The sequence below is a fragment of the Protomyctophum parallelum genome (genome assembly GCF_964188405.1).
Source record: "Protomyctophum parallelum genome assembly, chromosome: 6".
In the NCBI taxonomy this organism is placed as follows: domain Eukaryota; kingdom Metazoa; phylum Chordata; class Actinopteri; order Myctophiformes; family Myctophidae; genus Protomyctophum; species Protomyctophum parallelum.
This window is the reverse complement of record NC_139701.1, coordinates 15,944,964-15,962,055: the sequence shown is the minus strand read 5'-3', so window position 1 is coordinate 15,962,055 and position 17,092 is coordinate 15,944,964. Positions and strand designations below refer to the sequence as shown.

The 17,092-nt window shown below is 43.9% G+C and overlaps 1 protein-coding gene across 1 annotated transcript in view; it reads left to right on the top strand.

Moving 5' to 3' along the window:
- Window positions 1-17,092, top strand: part of rnf13 (ring finger protein 13) — an 89,881-nt gene that overhangs the window by 51,966 nt on the left and 20,823 nt on the right. The window contains exons 5-8 of the mRNA XM_083766419.1: window positions 3,128-3,215; window positions 7,970-8,060; window positions 9,970-10,075; window positions 10,933-11,026. Of these exons, the coding sequence (XP_083622545.1) occupies window positions 3,128-3,215; window positions 7,970-8,060; window positions 9,970-10,075; window positions 10,933-11,026 (379 nt within the window). The remainder of the gene's footprint in view (window positions 1-3,127; window positions 3,216-7,969; window positions 8,061-9,969; window positions 10,076-10,932; window positions 11,027-17,092) is intronic.

Sequence of the window (17,092 nt, the reverse complement as noted above, 5' to 3'; positions counted from 1 at the left end):
TGTGCAGGCTAGACAGGTCACTGAATTTATAAAGCACAAAAAAAAGCCGTCAGCACATTAGAAGCAAATGGCTTCTTTGCCGATATAAGATAGGCCTAAAGCTAATGCCAATGAGTATGGATTAAATAATGCATGTCTAAACGCAGCAGGGATCAACAATTTCAAACCATCTTTTGGCCAATAAGCTTATTTTATATTTATGTCCCTTGGCTTGGTATATAGGGCAGTGGCATTGTGAAAATAGCGGTATGAAGTGTTGTGAGCTAATAGTTTGGCTATTTTCACTATTTATCTGTGAACCGAATCAAACTAAATGTAATACTTGTAAGTGCTTGGGTGTCCCCTGTTCAAATGTCATTATTTGCAGGGGTTGCGGCTTTAAAAGTTTGGGAACCCTTGTATAGGAAGTTTAGGAAGTTAGATTTTTCAAACAATAGCAGATCTACAAGCTCATAGTGCGTCACTCGGTGCCGCGCTATGAGCTTGTAGATCTGCTATTTCTCAATAGTTCAAGTGTAACATAATGCTTAAAACACCAAAAGGGGTTCCCGCCCAGAAAGGCTTAATGCTGCGATGGCTAAGGAGACAAACCTCCTACTAAAGTGGACCTTTGTCCAGATGGCGTGTTGTTAACGCAGCGATACAGGGGATGATCAGTTCTGTACCTTTGTCCAGAAGGTTCTGTACCTTTGTCCAGATGGCGTGAGGTTAACTCAGCGACACAGGGGATGATCAGTGTCATTTGATATTGAAAGTGCTAGCCGTGTGATGGCCTATTTGGGATTGTGACATTTAAAACACATTTTTGTAGATTTTTTGGCTTTTTTGGCTTTTCTTGACATCAATTTCACCAAAAAAAAAGATATTATTGTATCCATTTTGAACCCCCTCAAGTACAGTAACCTAGAGGGATCCTTTGTCGCCTACGCACTGTTTAGTAAGTCGAGTGTGCGGAAGTCTTCTCTTCAATAGTACAATAATTCCAGAAAATGAGGGGCAAGATGTAAAAGTTAAAGTCCTATACCATTTGTCACACACGTTACCGCAGTGAAATTAGCTCTCAGCATTTGACCCATCTCTTGGAGCGGTAAGCCGCAGCCGTGCGCCGCGCTCGGGGAATCATTTGTAGTTGATTTGTTGATCTTGTTGTTAGTTTGTTTTTGTTCTAACATCTGCATCATTTTCCTCCTCGTGTCACAGAGTTCTTCCTGTTCCAAAATCCGCAGCGTCAGATTGAGGCCAGACGGCTACCGGTAGCTTTAGACAAGCAGCCAGTGTGTTTGTGTAGGCGGTCGGTGGGACATGGCTGGCCAACATCTCGTCAGGGACGCACGCAGCTTGTAAACAGATGGCCTGTGTTGGTGGAGATGTCAAACGCTAGCACAGCCTTGTAAACCAAGTGTTGATTTTGTAGGCTGAAACTGTGAAGGAAGATGTTCCTTCCGTCGACGACGAAAACTAAATAAAAACTAAGCTATGGTCACTAAAACTGAGACTAAATATATTGACAAATAAAAACTTAAACTAGACTAAAATGTTAGGAATGGACTAGTGGAGAAGAGATACAGCAGAACTAAAAGAGTAATTTTATGTGTGCGCGCGACCACCGGAATCGGCCATAAATAAAGCATGTTTTGATTAGAATCGGAATCTGGGATTTGAATCCGAGATAAAAGGGTGTTAAGGTCTCATCCACTCGGCTTTACTCTGCAGTGAACCGTTTCAACTGTGTGAGACCTTTTTATTAACGTGATCTTCACCGAGATCAGTGAGCGAAACGTTGACCGTGATAAAGACACCAGCAGAGCTTCCTCAGCGTTACCAGTGTGTGTACTTTTATGTCTTCTTGGGCTTCTACTGACCATTCCCCAGCACATCGTCGTGAACATCCAGCCATTCATTTTGTTGAGACTTTGCCCATTTACTGTGACCTTGATCCTGTGGCCTTTTCGACTGAAAGGGCAGCCTTCTGCTCATTCCCACCCAGTTCCATGGAAATATGTGATTTAAATGTATTTAAAGTTGTTTTTGGCGGGACATTATTGTAATGTGCGATACTCCTATACAGATAGAAGAGTGTAGTGTAGAGACAGGAGACCTAAGGTCAGAGAGGCATGCAAGACTAGACAGCAGCTCTAAAGGGAATATCGTTGCTGTACGGAAGAAACAACCAAAACTTCATTTTGTATTTTATTCATAAATCAGTGCTATTGAACACCATTTGTGTTGGTTAACATACACAGACTTCCAGAGTTGCCTGGTTAGTCTTTGTGACAGAAACAAGTAACCTGGTCTGTGAAAACAAGCCCAAAGCCCTGCTCCCTCTCAAACACTGAAAAATAACATATCTACAAGCTCACAGCGCGTCGGCACCCACGTGCCTGCGTGTGTGTGTTACTTTGGCTGTTCTTAACCCCCAGCGATTATGGACTTATCGGACTAGTAATAATAATTTTACTTCAACTGCCGACATCCCCAGTTGAAACATATTTGAGCAACATGGGGCTTGACCGCCAGTTCTATCATACTGGAATGAGTGCTTTGAAAGTTATTTTTAATGTTCAGTGTTGACAGGTTTAGGGACATCGTGATAAAAGAGCCCGGCAAGATGTCGACAGTAAAGTTTAGAGTCAATAAACAGTCTAAAAATGGACACGCATTGTAACACCTCGGCTAACCAGCTAGCCAGCGGCCGCTAGCACAAGGTCGTCCGGTCAGACCAGTGGGTTTTCAAACGTTTTCATATCGAGGTCCATTATTTATTTGGCAGTTGAGCCACTGACCACCATTTGATTTTAGATTAGCTTTAGACTCTCAGACCCAAAACTAAAGAATATTTTGTTAGCAATTCCATGCTGTATTGAAGTGGTACTGTACCATAGGTCAGTGATACTCAAACTCCGGGCTGCGGCCAATCAATGGGATTAATGTCCTCAATGTGTTTAATGGACCCATGACCAAGGCTGCATGTCTTGCACTTCCACTCTCTCTCTCTCTCTCTCTCTCTCTCTCTCCCCCCCCTCCCCATTCTGAACAAAGCAGAAATATAAATGAAAACTCTGAATGACAAATAACAGAATAATAAACAACCACTGAACACAAAGTGTTTGTGTCTCCCCCCTGACAGGTCCTCAATGCTCAGAAGGCTGGTTACAAGGCGGCCATTGTTCACAATGTGGACTCTGATGTCTTAATCAGCATGGGATCCAACGATCGTAAGTAACCTCGCTCCGCACGCACGCACGCGTGCACACACTCACTCACTCACTCACAGACAGACAGACAGACAGACACACAGCACACAGATACACACACTCACTCACTCACTCACTCACACACACACACACACACACATACACTTTCTCCATGAATAGACCAACATACTGTATATATATAGACCCTCCAGAAATACGTGTGCAAAAATCCTTGATTATGTAGGCTAAAATAATTGATTTAGCGATGAAATATGCACGTCTGTGAAATTGTGCGGGAGAAATGCGAAAAGTTAGGAAATATGCAGGTTTTATGTGATTTTATGCAGAGAAAAATGCAGGAAGTTGCGAAATACACAGGAGGTTTGTGTGATTATGCAGCCTTTTTGATATTTCTTTTTACCCCTGCATGATCTGCACCATTTGGCTGATTCTGCGGTAAATGTGATCGCATAATCACATATTTCTGGATTGTCTCATATAGGCCACCATTTCTCCTTGTTGACAGATGATATAATTTTCCTACTAATACATTTCTGCAAACCAGACTAAAACTAGAAAAAGTGCCCTTCCGGGCACAGGTCTCCACCAGGTTATCCACAGATCCGTGCAGTTAGAGGTAAAAACACTTTTCGGCCAGTTATAGCGCCACCTTGAGGCTGAGTTGAAATTGTTCATGTGGCATTTCGTCCTCGGCCTAGTGGGAATGTGGGTGCACAATTTCACGGAAATCACGCGATGTGTTCATGATTTGCAGCATTTTGTTTGAAACTGAGCACTCCTGTGAACTTTGGAAGCCAATCTTAACCAATCAGGATAGAGTCTGATAAATCTGAAAGACCCGTTTCGTTGAATGGCTCTAGAGAGACTGTGTACCAATTTGCGTGATGTTTGGACAAAATCTGTAGGTGTACTGTGCAAAAACTTGTTTTGCACAAAGCGGCCTCCTGGTGGCGCTATAACAGGCCGTTCTGGAAAGTTTGGGGCAGAGGTTCATGGTTGGCATCCAGGGAGTGTGTGTGCAAAATATGGCATCGACCGGGTTAACGGTGGCCGAGATTAGCTGTTCACGGACACACGGACACACGGACACACAAACGGACGGACGGACACGCGGACGGACGGAGTGCAAAACATACTCTCCCCACATGCCTTCGGCCTGGTGGAGACAACTAAAACTTTTCAGATGACTACAATATGACTAAAACAAAAGAAAGTTTCATTCAAAAGACTATAGAGCACCGAAGTCTGACGTCACTTTCAGTAGAGGGCGTCAGTCCCCAGGTTCATGTATTTGTTTAGTTGCATTGAAATCACCATAGGAGGAGTTTTAGATTGATTCATATAAGAACTGTGTTTGAAAAATAAACATGTCATCCCGGCCGCTTCACTCACATGGATATGAAGAATCAACTGACTGAGAGAAAACGCTAATGTTACTGCTGCTGAATTAGTTAGATTTTCGCTAGAAGCAGACTGTATCATATATGAGTGACTGACTGTTGCAAACGATACAGAGACACCTCCCTGACAATAACGCCGAGACAGCTTGTTTATTTTTGGACCACAACGCTTATAGTAGACGATATTAAGATCACCCCATGTTATTCTCCATAGAGAAACTACTTCCGTGAACCAGGGGAATCGTCGGGATGAGCGAGTTACGTCAGGACTTCGGTGCTCTATAGTCTGTATGACTAAAACTAAATCAAAGTCAACAGTGGTTTGGATGAGCCGGGGTCATGCGAGGCCCTCGTCGTGGGTGCGGTAGACGGTCATGAATTATCTAAAAGGCTCTTTCTCCTTGTTTGTGCTTTTCATAAACGTACACGCCCGTCCAATCCAAGGATTCTCTCAGCTCTCTTTGCTCTCTGTTGGGCTAGCAGTAGTGTTTTGCGTAGCCAGACGTAACTATTCCAAATTATCTCAGTTCTGGAACTACACCTCCCAAAAGCCGAGAAAGGGACCTATCATCCATATGTCATTTCCGTTCACGAAAGTATATCTTAAGATATCTTTAAAACATATGTTTGAATGCCCATGTCTGATAAGCAGCAAGCTGTGTGCTTGTGCTTCGACTATTCATTTAATTTACTGTGGGTCAAATTGACACGATTGCAAAGACGATCGCTTTCAGCACTTCCGCCGCACAGTCTGTATGGCGGAAGCATGTCTGCCAACAGTGTGTATGGCGGAAGCATGTGTGCCAACAGTGTGTATGACAGAAGCATGTGTGCCAACAGTCTGTATGGTAGAAGCATGTGTTCCAACAGTCTGTATGGCGGAAGCATGTGTCCCAACAGTGTGTATGACAGAAGCATGTGTCCCAACAGTGTGTATGACAGAAGCATGTGTCCCAACAGTCTGTATGGTAGAAGCATGTGTCCCAACAGTGTGTATGACAGAAGCATGTGTCCCAACAGTGTGTATGACAGAAGCATGTGTCCCAACAGTGTGTATGACAGAAGCATGTGTCCCAACAGTGTGTATGACAGAAGCATGTGTCCCAACAGTGTGTATGACAGAAGCATGTGTCCCAACAGTGTGTATGACAGAAGCATGTGTGCCAACAGTCTGTATGGTAGAAGCATGTGTTCCAACAGTGTGTATGACAGAAGCATGTGTCCCAACAGTGTGTATGACAGAAGCATGTGTCCCAACAGTGTGTATGACAGAAGCATGTGTCCCAACAGTGTGTATGACAGAAGCATGTGTCCCAACAGTGTGTATGACAGAAGCATGTGTCCCAACAGTGTGTATGACAGAAGCATGTGTGCCAACAGTCTGTATGGTAGAAGCATGTGTCCCAACAGTGTGTATGACAGAAGCATGTGTCCCAACAGTGTGTATGACAGAAGCATGTGTCCCAACAGTGTGTATGACAGAAGCATGTGTCCCAACAGTGTGTATGACAGAAGCATGTGTCCCAACAGTGTGTATGACAGAAGCATGTGTGCCAACAGTCTGTAGGGCAGAAGCATGTTTTCCAACAGTCTGTATGAGACTAGGCTAGTCTCTGATCATCATATTATGCCCTACCCACAAAGTATCTAATATCACATTCTAATATCACAATATCTTACTTTGAACAAATTCTGTTCCTCAATATTGAAATTGATATTATCCCAGACCATAACTTGTCTTGTGATAATACCAATGAGACCCCCCCCACCCTGTGGGGGGGGTCACACACACTCTCTGCTACATGTTTGTAGGAAGTTGGGACATATATATTGTTTTCTCATATCAGGATTGTGACGTTTCAAACGTGGGTCTGGGACACATTTTTATGTGTCACGACTCACGGGTAAAATAAAATTTCAAAACATTTTCAAGAGTTTGGCCTACAAAACAAATTCAATGATTTTTCAAATGAATCCAATGAATGAATACATAAATAAAATGAATTAAAGAAATTTCATAAATTAGAAAACAAATGTTAGTGAAAATAGTAGTAGTAGTAGTTAGTAAAACTAGTGAAAATAGCAGATCTACAAGCTCACAACGCAGTGCGAAGCGACGCCTTGTGAACTTGTAGATCTGCTATTTTCACTAGTTTGGGACCTAAAACGTTTGGGAACCAGAGGTTTAAAATGCACATCCTGATGCAATGCAAGAAAGCTCTTAGAAGGAAGTGAAGTGGTCACGTGACTGGGCTGCGCCATGACACTTTCATGGACACTTTCACGGGAGCCAAACTACATCTGGAAGTTCGGCAGAATGCACTGGAGCCAATGAGAGCTCAGTGACCAGCTCATGAACAAACATTATTTATGAATGACTGAGACCTTTTGTAAAGTGATCGCTTCTGGAAAATAAAATAATATATATAACACGTTATTTTAGGCTGTCTTATTTTTTTATGTGCATACTACTTAATGTGATTTATTTTTTCAAAGAGCAGAGAGCAGCCCAGGCAGAAAACTTACTATGTGCTCTTCTATAAATACCTAAATAAAAATAAATAGTTATTAAGTCGAAAAACAACCACTCGGAAAAAACGTGTGATATCACTTATGTCTTCTTTCATATTCCTGAACCAATTATATGACAAAGCTCGCAATCGTTCATGTATAATATTTGTTATGAGCTGGTCCAGCCGGCTCCATTCACTGCCATGTATTCATTGCACTACCGGTGTGAATTTGGCTCCCATGAAAGTGTCCATGAAAGTGTCATGGCGCAGCCCACTTCACTTCCTTCTAAGAGCTTCGTTGATGCAATGCACTGTTCCTAACTAGTAGGGCTGTCCCCGACTAAGGATTTGTATAGTCAACTGATAGATGAATAAATTTGCTGTTAGTCGACTAATAGTCGACTGAGCAACCCCCCCCACCCCCCCCCCCCCCAAAAAAAAGAAAAAAATGGTGAACATCGACTGAGAGGCTTGTCATTAGCCAGATTGAGCACAGCAGGTGAGATTGAGATTCTGGGGACTATCAGGCCAGCGCACTGTGCGATTCAAGTCACAGGCAGTGGCACATTGCCACACAGGCAGACACACTCCACATACACATTGGAGATTTGAACAGTCAGAATGTTCAAATGTGTTTATGTCCCCCACAGACCTAGTGGAATAATACAATATTTTTGTATATTTTTGTAAATATTGTATTTTATTTTTTATTTTTTTTGATGAACATCGACTAAGAGGTGGTCAGTCGACTGAGACCCGTTCCGATCGATTAGTCGACTATTCGACTAATCGAAGTCAGCCCTACTAACTAGGCATCTGCTCTTTGTTGTCACCCTTTCAGTGGATGTGATGAAGCAGATAGACATTCCGTCTGTGTTTGTGAGCGAGGTGACGGCCAACACTCTGAAGGATGACTACACCTATGACAAGGGGTAAGTCTATGCTCACTGTCCTTGTCTCTCAGTATTAACTCCATTAGACCTGAAGGCTGAAGCCGATTCTTTTTTTTTAAATATATATATAATTTTTATCCCACGATTTTGTAACTCATTTTTCACCCCTGTGTCAATTATCTAATGTGATCCTGGGCTCTACACACCCTCCGCCAACCTGGGGAGACCAACAGACTTGAACTCATGCTTCCTTCATGCATGAGTGTCCAAGTTGCTCCTTTGCACCTGACATGTGGGAGTTTCCCTGGTTGGTCGTAGCGCGTGGAAGGAACACGTTATTCCAACCAGCTCGTTTCCCCTCTATCAGGCGCCCTGGCTGGCCAGGGGGAGGCAGTGTAGAGACCAGGATGTTCTTTGTGAGGGTACCTACCCTGAAGCAGATTCTAAAAAAAATGTCATCTAACAGTTTTCTGAAAAACCTGTTTCTATGTCAGTGGTGCTCAACCTTTTTCATGTAAAGGACCCCCAGAATTATCTGTATTTGGCTGCGGACCCCCCCCCCATCTGAAAATATGTAGCTCCAGGGATTTAATTAAAGAGCATTAATCCTTGGCCCAGGCCGTAGCGTAACGGTCTGGGCACCGGACTGGTAATCCAGTCGCAGTGTGCCGCGGGTTCGACTCCCGGACCCGACACGGCCTTTACTGCATGTCATCCCCCCATCTCTCTCCCGTTTCCTGTCAGCCTACTGTCTGTCCCTTCAAAAATCAATAAAAGGCGTAAGCCGCAAAAAAATATCTTTAAAAAAAAAAAAAAAAAAAAAAAAAGAGCATTAATCCAGCTTTAGGGACAGAACGGAACCGGTTCGATTTTCGGTGGAAAATTGGCCAAAGAGAACCCGACTGATGCCAGATATTTTGGTTCGATGCAGGTCTTAGTGCTTTTCCTGGATATATCCTTGCAGTAGCAGTTTTTTTGTATTGACCTGTACTTTCTTTTGACCTTACCCGTTCTACAAACTGAATAAAATGTTCAATCAATCAATCAATGTCCATCCCGATTTTGCCTAGACCGTTTTGACGTTATTTTAGCGAAAGTCATCGCAGTGGGAATGACTGCCTAAAGCAGTATTTGCACGGTATGGTACTGCTACGTCAGTAGCACTCTGTATTTTGAGCCGCCCTCTCCATCGTCACCCAGTAGGCCACAGTGTGAAGTGGCACTAAGCAGATGGAAGGGGCTTTTATATGACTAGGATGATGAGTCACAGAGCACTGTTTAACATCAATGACTTCAAAAGGCACGTATGTGGACATAAAGTGTCCCTTTATGGGTTTTTTAAGGTGCTGGTAGAACTCTGCAGTTAACATGAATATGAGAGCCCTTATTGTGAAGGGCTTACGTTAATGAGGCCAGATGTAAAGGGTACCATCATAATGATGGCCTCTGACTGAGTAGGTTACTGTAAATGTGAGTGTGTCATCCAACAGCTAATAAAGGTACAGTTGCTTTTGTTTAACTGAAAGCAGTGGGGGGACATAACTAAGTTAATTTACTTAAGTACTGTACTTTACTTGAGTATTTCCAATTTCCAATACTTTTACTTCTACTCCACTACATCTCAGAACCTTAACTGTTACTCCACTGCATTTATTTGAAACCACTTCAGCCCTATAAAAAATGTTTGGCCTTTTGAAAATAGCCGATCTACAAGCTTGCGACGCATTGTTGTGAGCTTGTAGATCAGCTGTTTTCAAAATAATTTTTTTATACATTTGAGAAAACTTGAAATGGAACATTTCGACAAAAATCTTATGACATTTAGTCGACTAAAACTAGAATAAACACTAAAACATTCCAGGTGTCTAAAATGATACTAAAACTAAATGAAAATGTTTCAAGAGACTATGACGAAAACTAATGTGTGTGTGTATGTTCTGCTCGACAGGGGCCATGTGGTCCTCATGCCAGACTTCAACCTGCCTCTGGAATACTACCTGATACCCTTCCTCATCATCGTGGGAATCTGCCTCATCCTCATCGTCGTGTTCATGGTAAAGTTCCTCAATTCTTCGCTTCTTTCACTTCAAGGCAATCAAAGTGCTTTATATACACCATTGTTTTCCAAACCTTTAGTTTTTTTACCCGTGACCCAAAACAGAAATGAGACATTCTCACGGGACCCCAAACTAGTGAAAATAGCAGTTTTACAAGCTTGTAAATCTGCTATTTTCACGACTTCTTTATTCAGGGAGATGTACAAGGTTAGTTTTACATCGTTATTGTTATTGGTGACATTCCCTGTTCTTTTTTTTTTTTTTTCATAAAGTTACTGGGGAGAAAAAAAAACATTTAAGTTTTGTTTTAGTCATTTTTTAGGGAATGTTTTTTTTTTTTATGTTTTGAAATACTAATAATTAAAACCAAAATGTAATGTAGTAAAACCAAAAAGATAAAGGGACCCATAAAAATGTGTCCGTGACGCGCACGTGGTGACGTGGGTCCCCGACCCAGTGAGTTTGGGAACCAGTGCTTTACACGAGGCATTCATTCATTAATTCTCTGACCCTCGTGTGCACCGAGAGCAAACACAGTGCTCTAAGAATAAACATAATATCTATAAGGCCTCTGCTCATTTCCCCTCCCGCGGGCGTTCTCACGGCGCAGAATGAAACTGGGACATTATGGGGATGCATGAAAATGAAAAGTGTGATTTCTTTTAAAAAAAATTATCTGTCACGACATCGAGATGTATTCTTTGAAGCTGTGCGGTGGACGGTATCCTTTAATCTTGTTAGGTGTTTCAAAATGTTCCACAGTTATATATAAAAAATATATCAAAAAACAAGTACCCAGAACCTTTTTATGAAGGAATATAGTTCATGGACTGTTCCTTCCTTGACTTCCTCAGATCACCAAGTTTGTCCAGGACCGCCACCGGGCCAGAAGAAGTCGCCTGCGTAAGGACCAGCTGAAGAAGCTACCCATCCACAAGTACAAGAAAGGTAAGAGAGAACACCCTGCACCCTGCAGAGAGAACGCCCTGCAGGTACACTGCAGATACTTCTAGAGAGAACACCCTGCAGAGAGAACGCCCTGCAGGTACACTGCAGATACTTCTAGAGAGAACACCCTGCAGAGAGAACGCCCTGCAGGTACACTGCAGATACTTCTAGAGAGAACACCCTGCAGAGAGAACGCCCTGCAGGTACACTGCAGATACTTCTAGAGAGAACACCCTGCAGGTACACTGCAGATACTTCTAGAGAGAACACCCTGCAGGTACACTGCAGATACTTATAGAGAGAACGCCCTGCAGGTACACTGCAGATACTTCTAGAGAGAACACCCTGCAGAGAGAACGCCCTGCAGGTACACTGCAGATACTTCTAGAGAGAACACCCTGCAGAGGGAAACGCCCTGCAGGTACACTGCAGATACTTCTAGAGAGAACGCCCTGCAGGTACACTGCAGATAATTCTAGAGAGAACGCCCTGCAGGTACACTGCAGATACTTCTAGAGAGAACACCCTGCAGAGGGAAACGCCCTGCAGGTACACTGCAGATACTTCTAGAGAGAACGCCCTGCAGGTACACTGCAGATACTTCTAGAGAGAACACCCTGCAGAGGGAAACGCCCTGCAGGTACACTGCAGATACTTCTAGAGAGAACACCCTGCAGGGAGAATGCCCTGCAGGTACACTGCAGATACTTCTAGAGAGAACGCCCTGCAGGTACACTGCAGATACTTCTAGAGAGAACACCCTGCAGAGGGAAACGCCCTGCAGGTACACTGCAGATACTTCTAGAGAGAACGCCCTGCAGAGAGAACGCCCTGCAGGTACACTGCAGATACTTCTAGAGAGAACACCCTGCAGGTACACTGCAGATACTTATAGAGAGAACGCCCTGCAGAGAGAACACCCTGCAGGTACACTGCAGATACTTCTAGAGAGAACACCCTGCAGAGAGAACACCATGCAGGTACACTGCAGATACTTCTAGAGAGAACACCCTGCAGGTACACTGCAGATACTTCTAGAGAGAACACCCTGCAGAGAGAACACCATGCAGGTACACTGCAGATACTTATAGAGAGAACACCCTGCAGGGAGAACACCCTGCAGGTACACTGCAGATACTTCTAGAGAGAACACCCTGCAGAGAGAACACCCTGCAGAGAGAACACCCTGCAGGTACACTGCAGATACTTCTAGAGAGAACACCCTGCAGAGAGAACGCCCTGCAGGTACACTGCAGATACTTCTAGAGAGAACACCCTGCAGAGAGAACGCCCTGCAGGTACACTGCAGATACTTCTAGAGAGAACACCCTGCAGAGAGAACGCCCTGCAGGTACACTGCAGATACTTCTAGAGAGAACACCCTGCAGAGAGAACGCCCTGCAGGTACACTGCAGATACTTCTAGAGAGAACACCCTGCAGAGGGAAACGCCCTGCAGGTACACTGCAGATACTTCTAGAGAGAACGCCCTGCAGGTACACTGCAGATACTTCTAGAGAGAACACCCTGCAGAGGGAAACGCCCTGCAGGTACACTGCAGATACTTCTAGAGAGAACACCCTGCAGGGAGAATGCCCTGCAGGTACACTGCAGATACTTCTAGAGAGAACGCCCTGCAGGTACACTGCAGATACTTCTAGAGAGAACACCCTGCAGAGGGAAACGCCCTGCAGGTACACTGCAGATACTTCTAGAGAGAACGCCCTGCAGAGAGAACACCCTGCAGGTACACTGCAGATACTTATAGAGAGAACGCCCTGCAGAGAGAACACCCTGCAGGTACACTGCAGATACTTATAGAGAGAACGCCCTGCAGAGAGAACACCCTGCAGGTACACTGCAGATACTTCTAGAGAGAACACCCTGCAGAGAGAACACCCTGCAGGTACACTGCAGATACTTCTAGAGAGAACACCCTGCAGGGAGAACACCCTGCAGGTACACTGCAGATACTTCTAGAGAGAACACCCTGCAGAGAGAACGCCCTGCAGGTACACTGCAGATACTTCTAGAGAGAACACCCTGCAGAGAGAACGCCCTGCAGGTACACTGCAGATACTTCTAGAGAGAACACCCTGCAGAGAGAACGCCCTGCAGGTACACTGCAGATACTTCTAGAGAGAACACCCTGCAGGTACACTGCAGATACTTCTAGAGAGAACGCCCTGCAGGTACACTGCAGATACTTATAGAGAGAACACCCTGCAGAGAGAACACCCTGCAGGTACACTGCAGATACTTCTAGAGAGAACACCCTGCAGAGAGAACACCCTGCAGAGAGAACACCCTGCAGGTACACTGCAGATACTTCTAGAGAGAACACCCTGCAGGTACACTGCAGATACTTCTAGAGAGAACACCCTGCAGAGAGAACGCCCTGCAGGTACACTGCAGATACTTCTAGAGAGAACGCCCTGCAGGTACACTGCAGATACTTATAGAGAGAACGCCCTGCAGGTACACTGCAGATACTTCTAGAGAGAACACCCTGCAGAGAGAACGCCCTGCAGGTACACTGCAGATACTTCTAGAGAGAACACCCTGCAGAGAGAACGCCCTGCAGGTACACTGCAGATACTTCTAGAGAGAACACCCTGCAGAGGGAAACGCCCTGCAGGTACACTGCAGATACTTCTAGAGAGAACGCCCTGCAGGTACACTGCAGATAATTCTAGAGAGAACGCCCTGCAGGTACACTGCAGATACTTCTAGAGAGAACACCCTGCAGAGGGAAACGCCCTGCAGGTACACTGCAGATACTTCTAGAGAGAACGCCCTGCAGGTACACTGCAGATACTTCTAGAGAGAACACCCTGCAGAGGGAAACGCCCTGCAGGTACACTGCAGATACTTCTAGAGAGAACACCCTGCAGGGAGAATGCCCTGCAGGTACACTGCAGATACTTCTAGAGAGAACGCCCTGCAGGTACACTGCAGATACTTCTAGAGAGAACACCCTGCAGAGGGAAACGCCCTGCAGGTACACTGCAGATACTTCTAGAGAGAACGCCCTGCAGAGAGAACACCCTGCAGGTACACTGCAGATACTTCTAGAGAGAACACCCTGCAGAGAGAACACCCTGCAGGTACACTGCAGATACTTCTAGAGAGAACACCCTGCAGAGAGAACACCCTGCAGGTACACTGCAGATACTTCTAGAGAGAACACCCTGCAGAGAGAACGCCCTGCAGGTACACTGCAGATACTAGGGCTTTCACTTCTAGTGATTTTTACTAGTTGCCTAGTTTACTAGTCGACTAGTTGTTTATAGGCCTACTTATTATGTAAAACTGTGTTCATTGGTGACTATAACTATAATCTAGCTGATCTTGAGGCCTAAAAAAACGGGGGAAAATACCCTCACCATCAACTAGTCAACTAGTACCAACGAGGTCAACTAGTGGATTTACTAGTTGATTAGTTGAATAGTCGACTAGTTGCTTAATGCCCTAGCAGACACTTTTACACGAGAGTGTAAAATGTAAGCGTCCATTTGGTTTCACTTTAAGCTCTCAAGAGTCCAGCAGTCTGGTCGCTAGAATTAGCTAAGGGGGGGGTGAGGTTTAGCTCAGTCAGATGACCTACTGAGGCTTGAATCATCAGAGCACAACGTCTGTCATGTCTTCACTGTTTGCTTTAAATGTTTTATGAAATTCACATCATGAAGAATGAATGTCCTCGTGCCCTTGAACGTTATTTTCACACTTAAATTGTATTTAAAGGTAGGGTAAAATAAGTGTTAAATGGCTCTATATTGTGATAGAAGTCATTGCTATAGAGTGCTTGTTCAGTAACGGGAGTCTCCATGTCTCCTGCTATTTAGTAAAAAAGAAAATGCATTTTCACGTCAGGATACCGATTTTATCCAATCGGCAGAGAGAACGTGTACAGAATACAGATTAAACAAGTGCAATTAAAGCTGAAAAACGGGTTCTCTTTCCTGAGAAACGGCCAAATACAGATAATTCTGGGGGTCCTTGAGGACCACTGACATAGAAACAGAGGGTTTTTCAGAAAACTGTTAGAAGACATTTGTTTTAGAATGGGCCTCAGGTCTAAATGGGTTAAAGTACTATTATCATTGTCTATAGCAAGGATATAGTGCTTTAACATTTTAACACGAAATAATAATAATCCAAAAATATCACTTCTTAGGCTACCTTTACCCACCACCTCTCAAAGGAAAAATAATCAAGTTTGGATTATTGCCTTTACCCCCAGAGAACTAACATTTTCCAACTATGTGCAGTGTTTATGTTCACTGAAGGCATGTGTTGTAAATGTCAGAGCAATTTCTCACCCTCCAGCTGGCCGTCCGTGCATCGGACTACATCATAACTACATTTTGCTGGGGACCCCCTGTAATGGTATGGTAGGCCTCAGGTCTACCATTCTGACATTTTATTTAATTATTTTTATGTATATATATATATATATATATATATATATATATATTTTTTTTTTAGTAAAGAGTAAAGAGAGTCTACTGTCAGCTGTCCAGCAGTCCAAATATTATTAAATTAAATTTCAGAATGGTAGGTAGACCTGAGGCCTACCATACCAGGCCTCAGGCCTGAGGCCTACCATTGTGTGGCACATCTATACACGGAATGTCTATGTTTACAGGCTTCTGTGTGTGGCCTAGAGGAGCAACTGAGCATGTACAACACCACTTCTTACACCATGGTGTAAGATGTGTCCTTTGGGAAACCGGGCCATTGTCAGTTGATTCTTCATATCCATATGAGTAAAATGCAGTTCTTATATGAGGCGATCTAAAAATCCCCCTATGGGAATTACAATGCAAATAGAAAAAGTACATGAACCAGTGGACTTAGCGCCCTCAACCGATATTGACGTCAGACTTCGGTGCTCAATGTGTTCTCATGACACATCAAGCCCTCTTCTGAGCTCTGCACCTGAACACCTAATCCCATTAATACTCGCTTGGCTTGATTCTTCCCACAAAGTCCTCCCTGGCCAGACGGATTATTAGAGCTCGAGTTATAGACGAGACACACATGGCTGACGGTGTGGAATGTGTAGAATCTGTCTTGTCTAGTTGTTGGCTGTAAGTGTTGTGGAAATGTATTTCACAGTTGTTCGGGACCCGTTGAACAGAGAGAGATACCAGGGGGAGGGTATAAGAGAACGACGGAGGGCGAAGCCCGTACGAAACATAAAACAAAGTCACGCTTGACCGCCAATCCTGGTGGGATAATCCTGACAGGTCGTTGCGATCTTTGCCCCAGGAAAAAGTATGTGTGCTTCCAAAGAAAAGTTGAGGGATTTGTCTGCTCCACACGTCTGTCAAAGGCAAAGCACTGGACAAGATAACGTCATGGTGGAGTCCGTTTTTCTTCCCCCATAGCTAAGAGACGGGTCATTCTGGCTTTAGCGTTGTTTTGCAATGCAAATGCACACTGGTGAACTGTGTGTACTTAGGTAAAGTTGACCATCTCCATGTCCAGGCTGGCAGTTTGGACGTGTTGCCAGGCTGCTAGCCTTTCCTTTCCCTCAGTCACGAGTCACGACCAGTGGTGGAAAATAACTACGTGCATTTTTAAGTACTGTACTTAAGAAGAGTATTTCCAATTTCCAGTACTTCTACTCCACTACATCTCAGGGGGCAATTATATTGTACCAACTGCATTTGTTGTAAAACTTTAGTTACTACTGTAGTTACTTTGTAGATTTTGATTAGTATTATTACAAAACGCACACTACCCACGTCAGTGCTATATACATTTTGGCCATTTGAAAATAGCAGGTCTACAAGATCACAAAGCTTGTAGATCTGCTATTTTCAAATGATTTTTTATGACATTTGAAAACTTGAAATGAGACGTTCCGGCATAACAAGTTATTTTACTTTTGGTACTTTTACTCAAATGATACTGTAATTCCGGACTTTTACTTGTAACGGAGTATTTCTACATTGCAGTATTTATACTTTTACTTAAGTAACACATTTGAGTACTTTTTTCCACCATCAGTCACGACAGTCAGAGGACCCCTGCTGTGCTGGGAAACCCCTGATTAGAA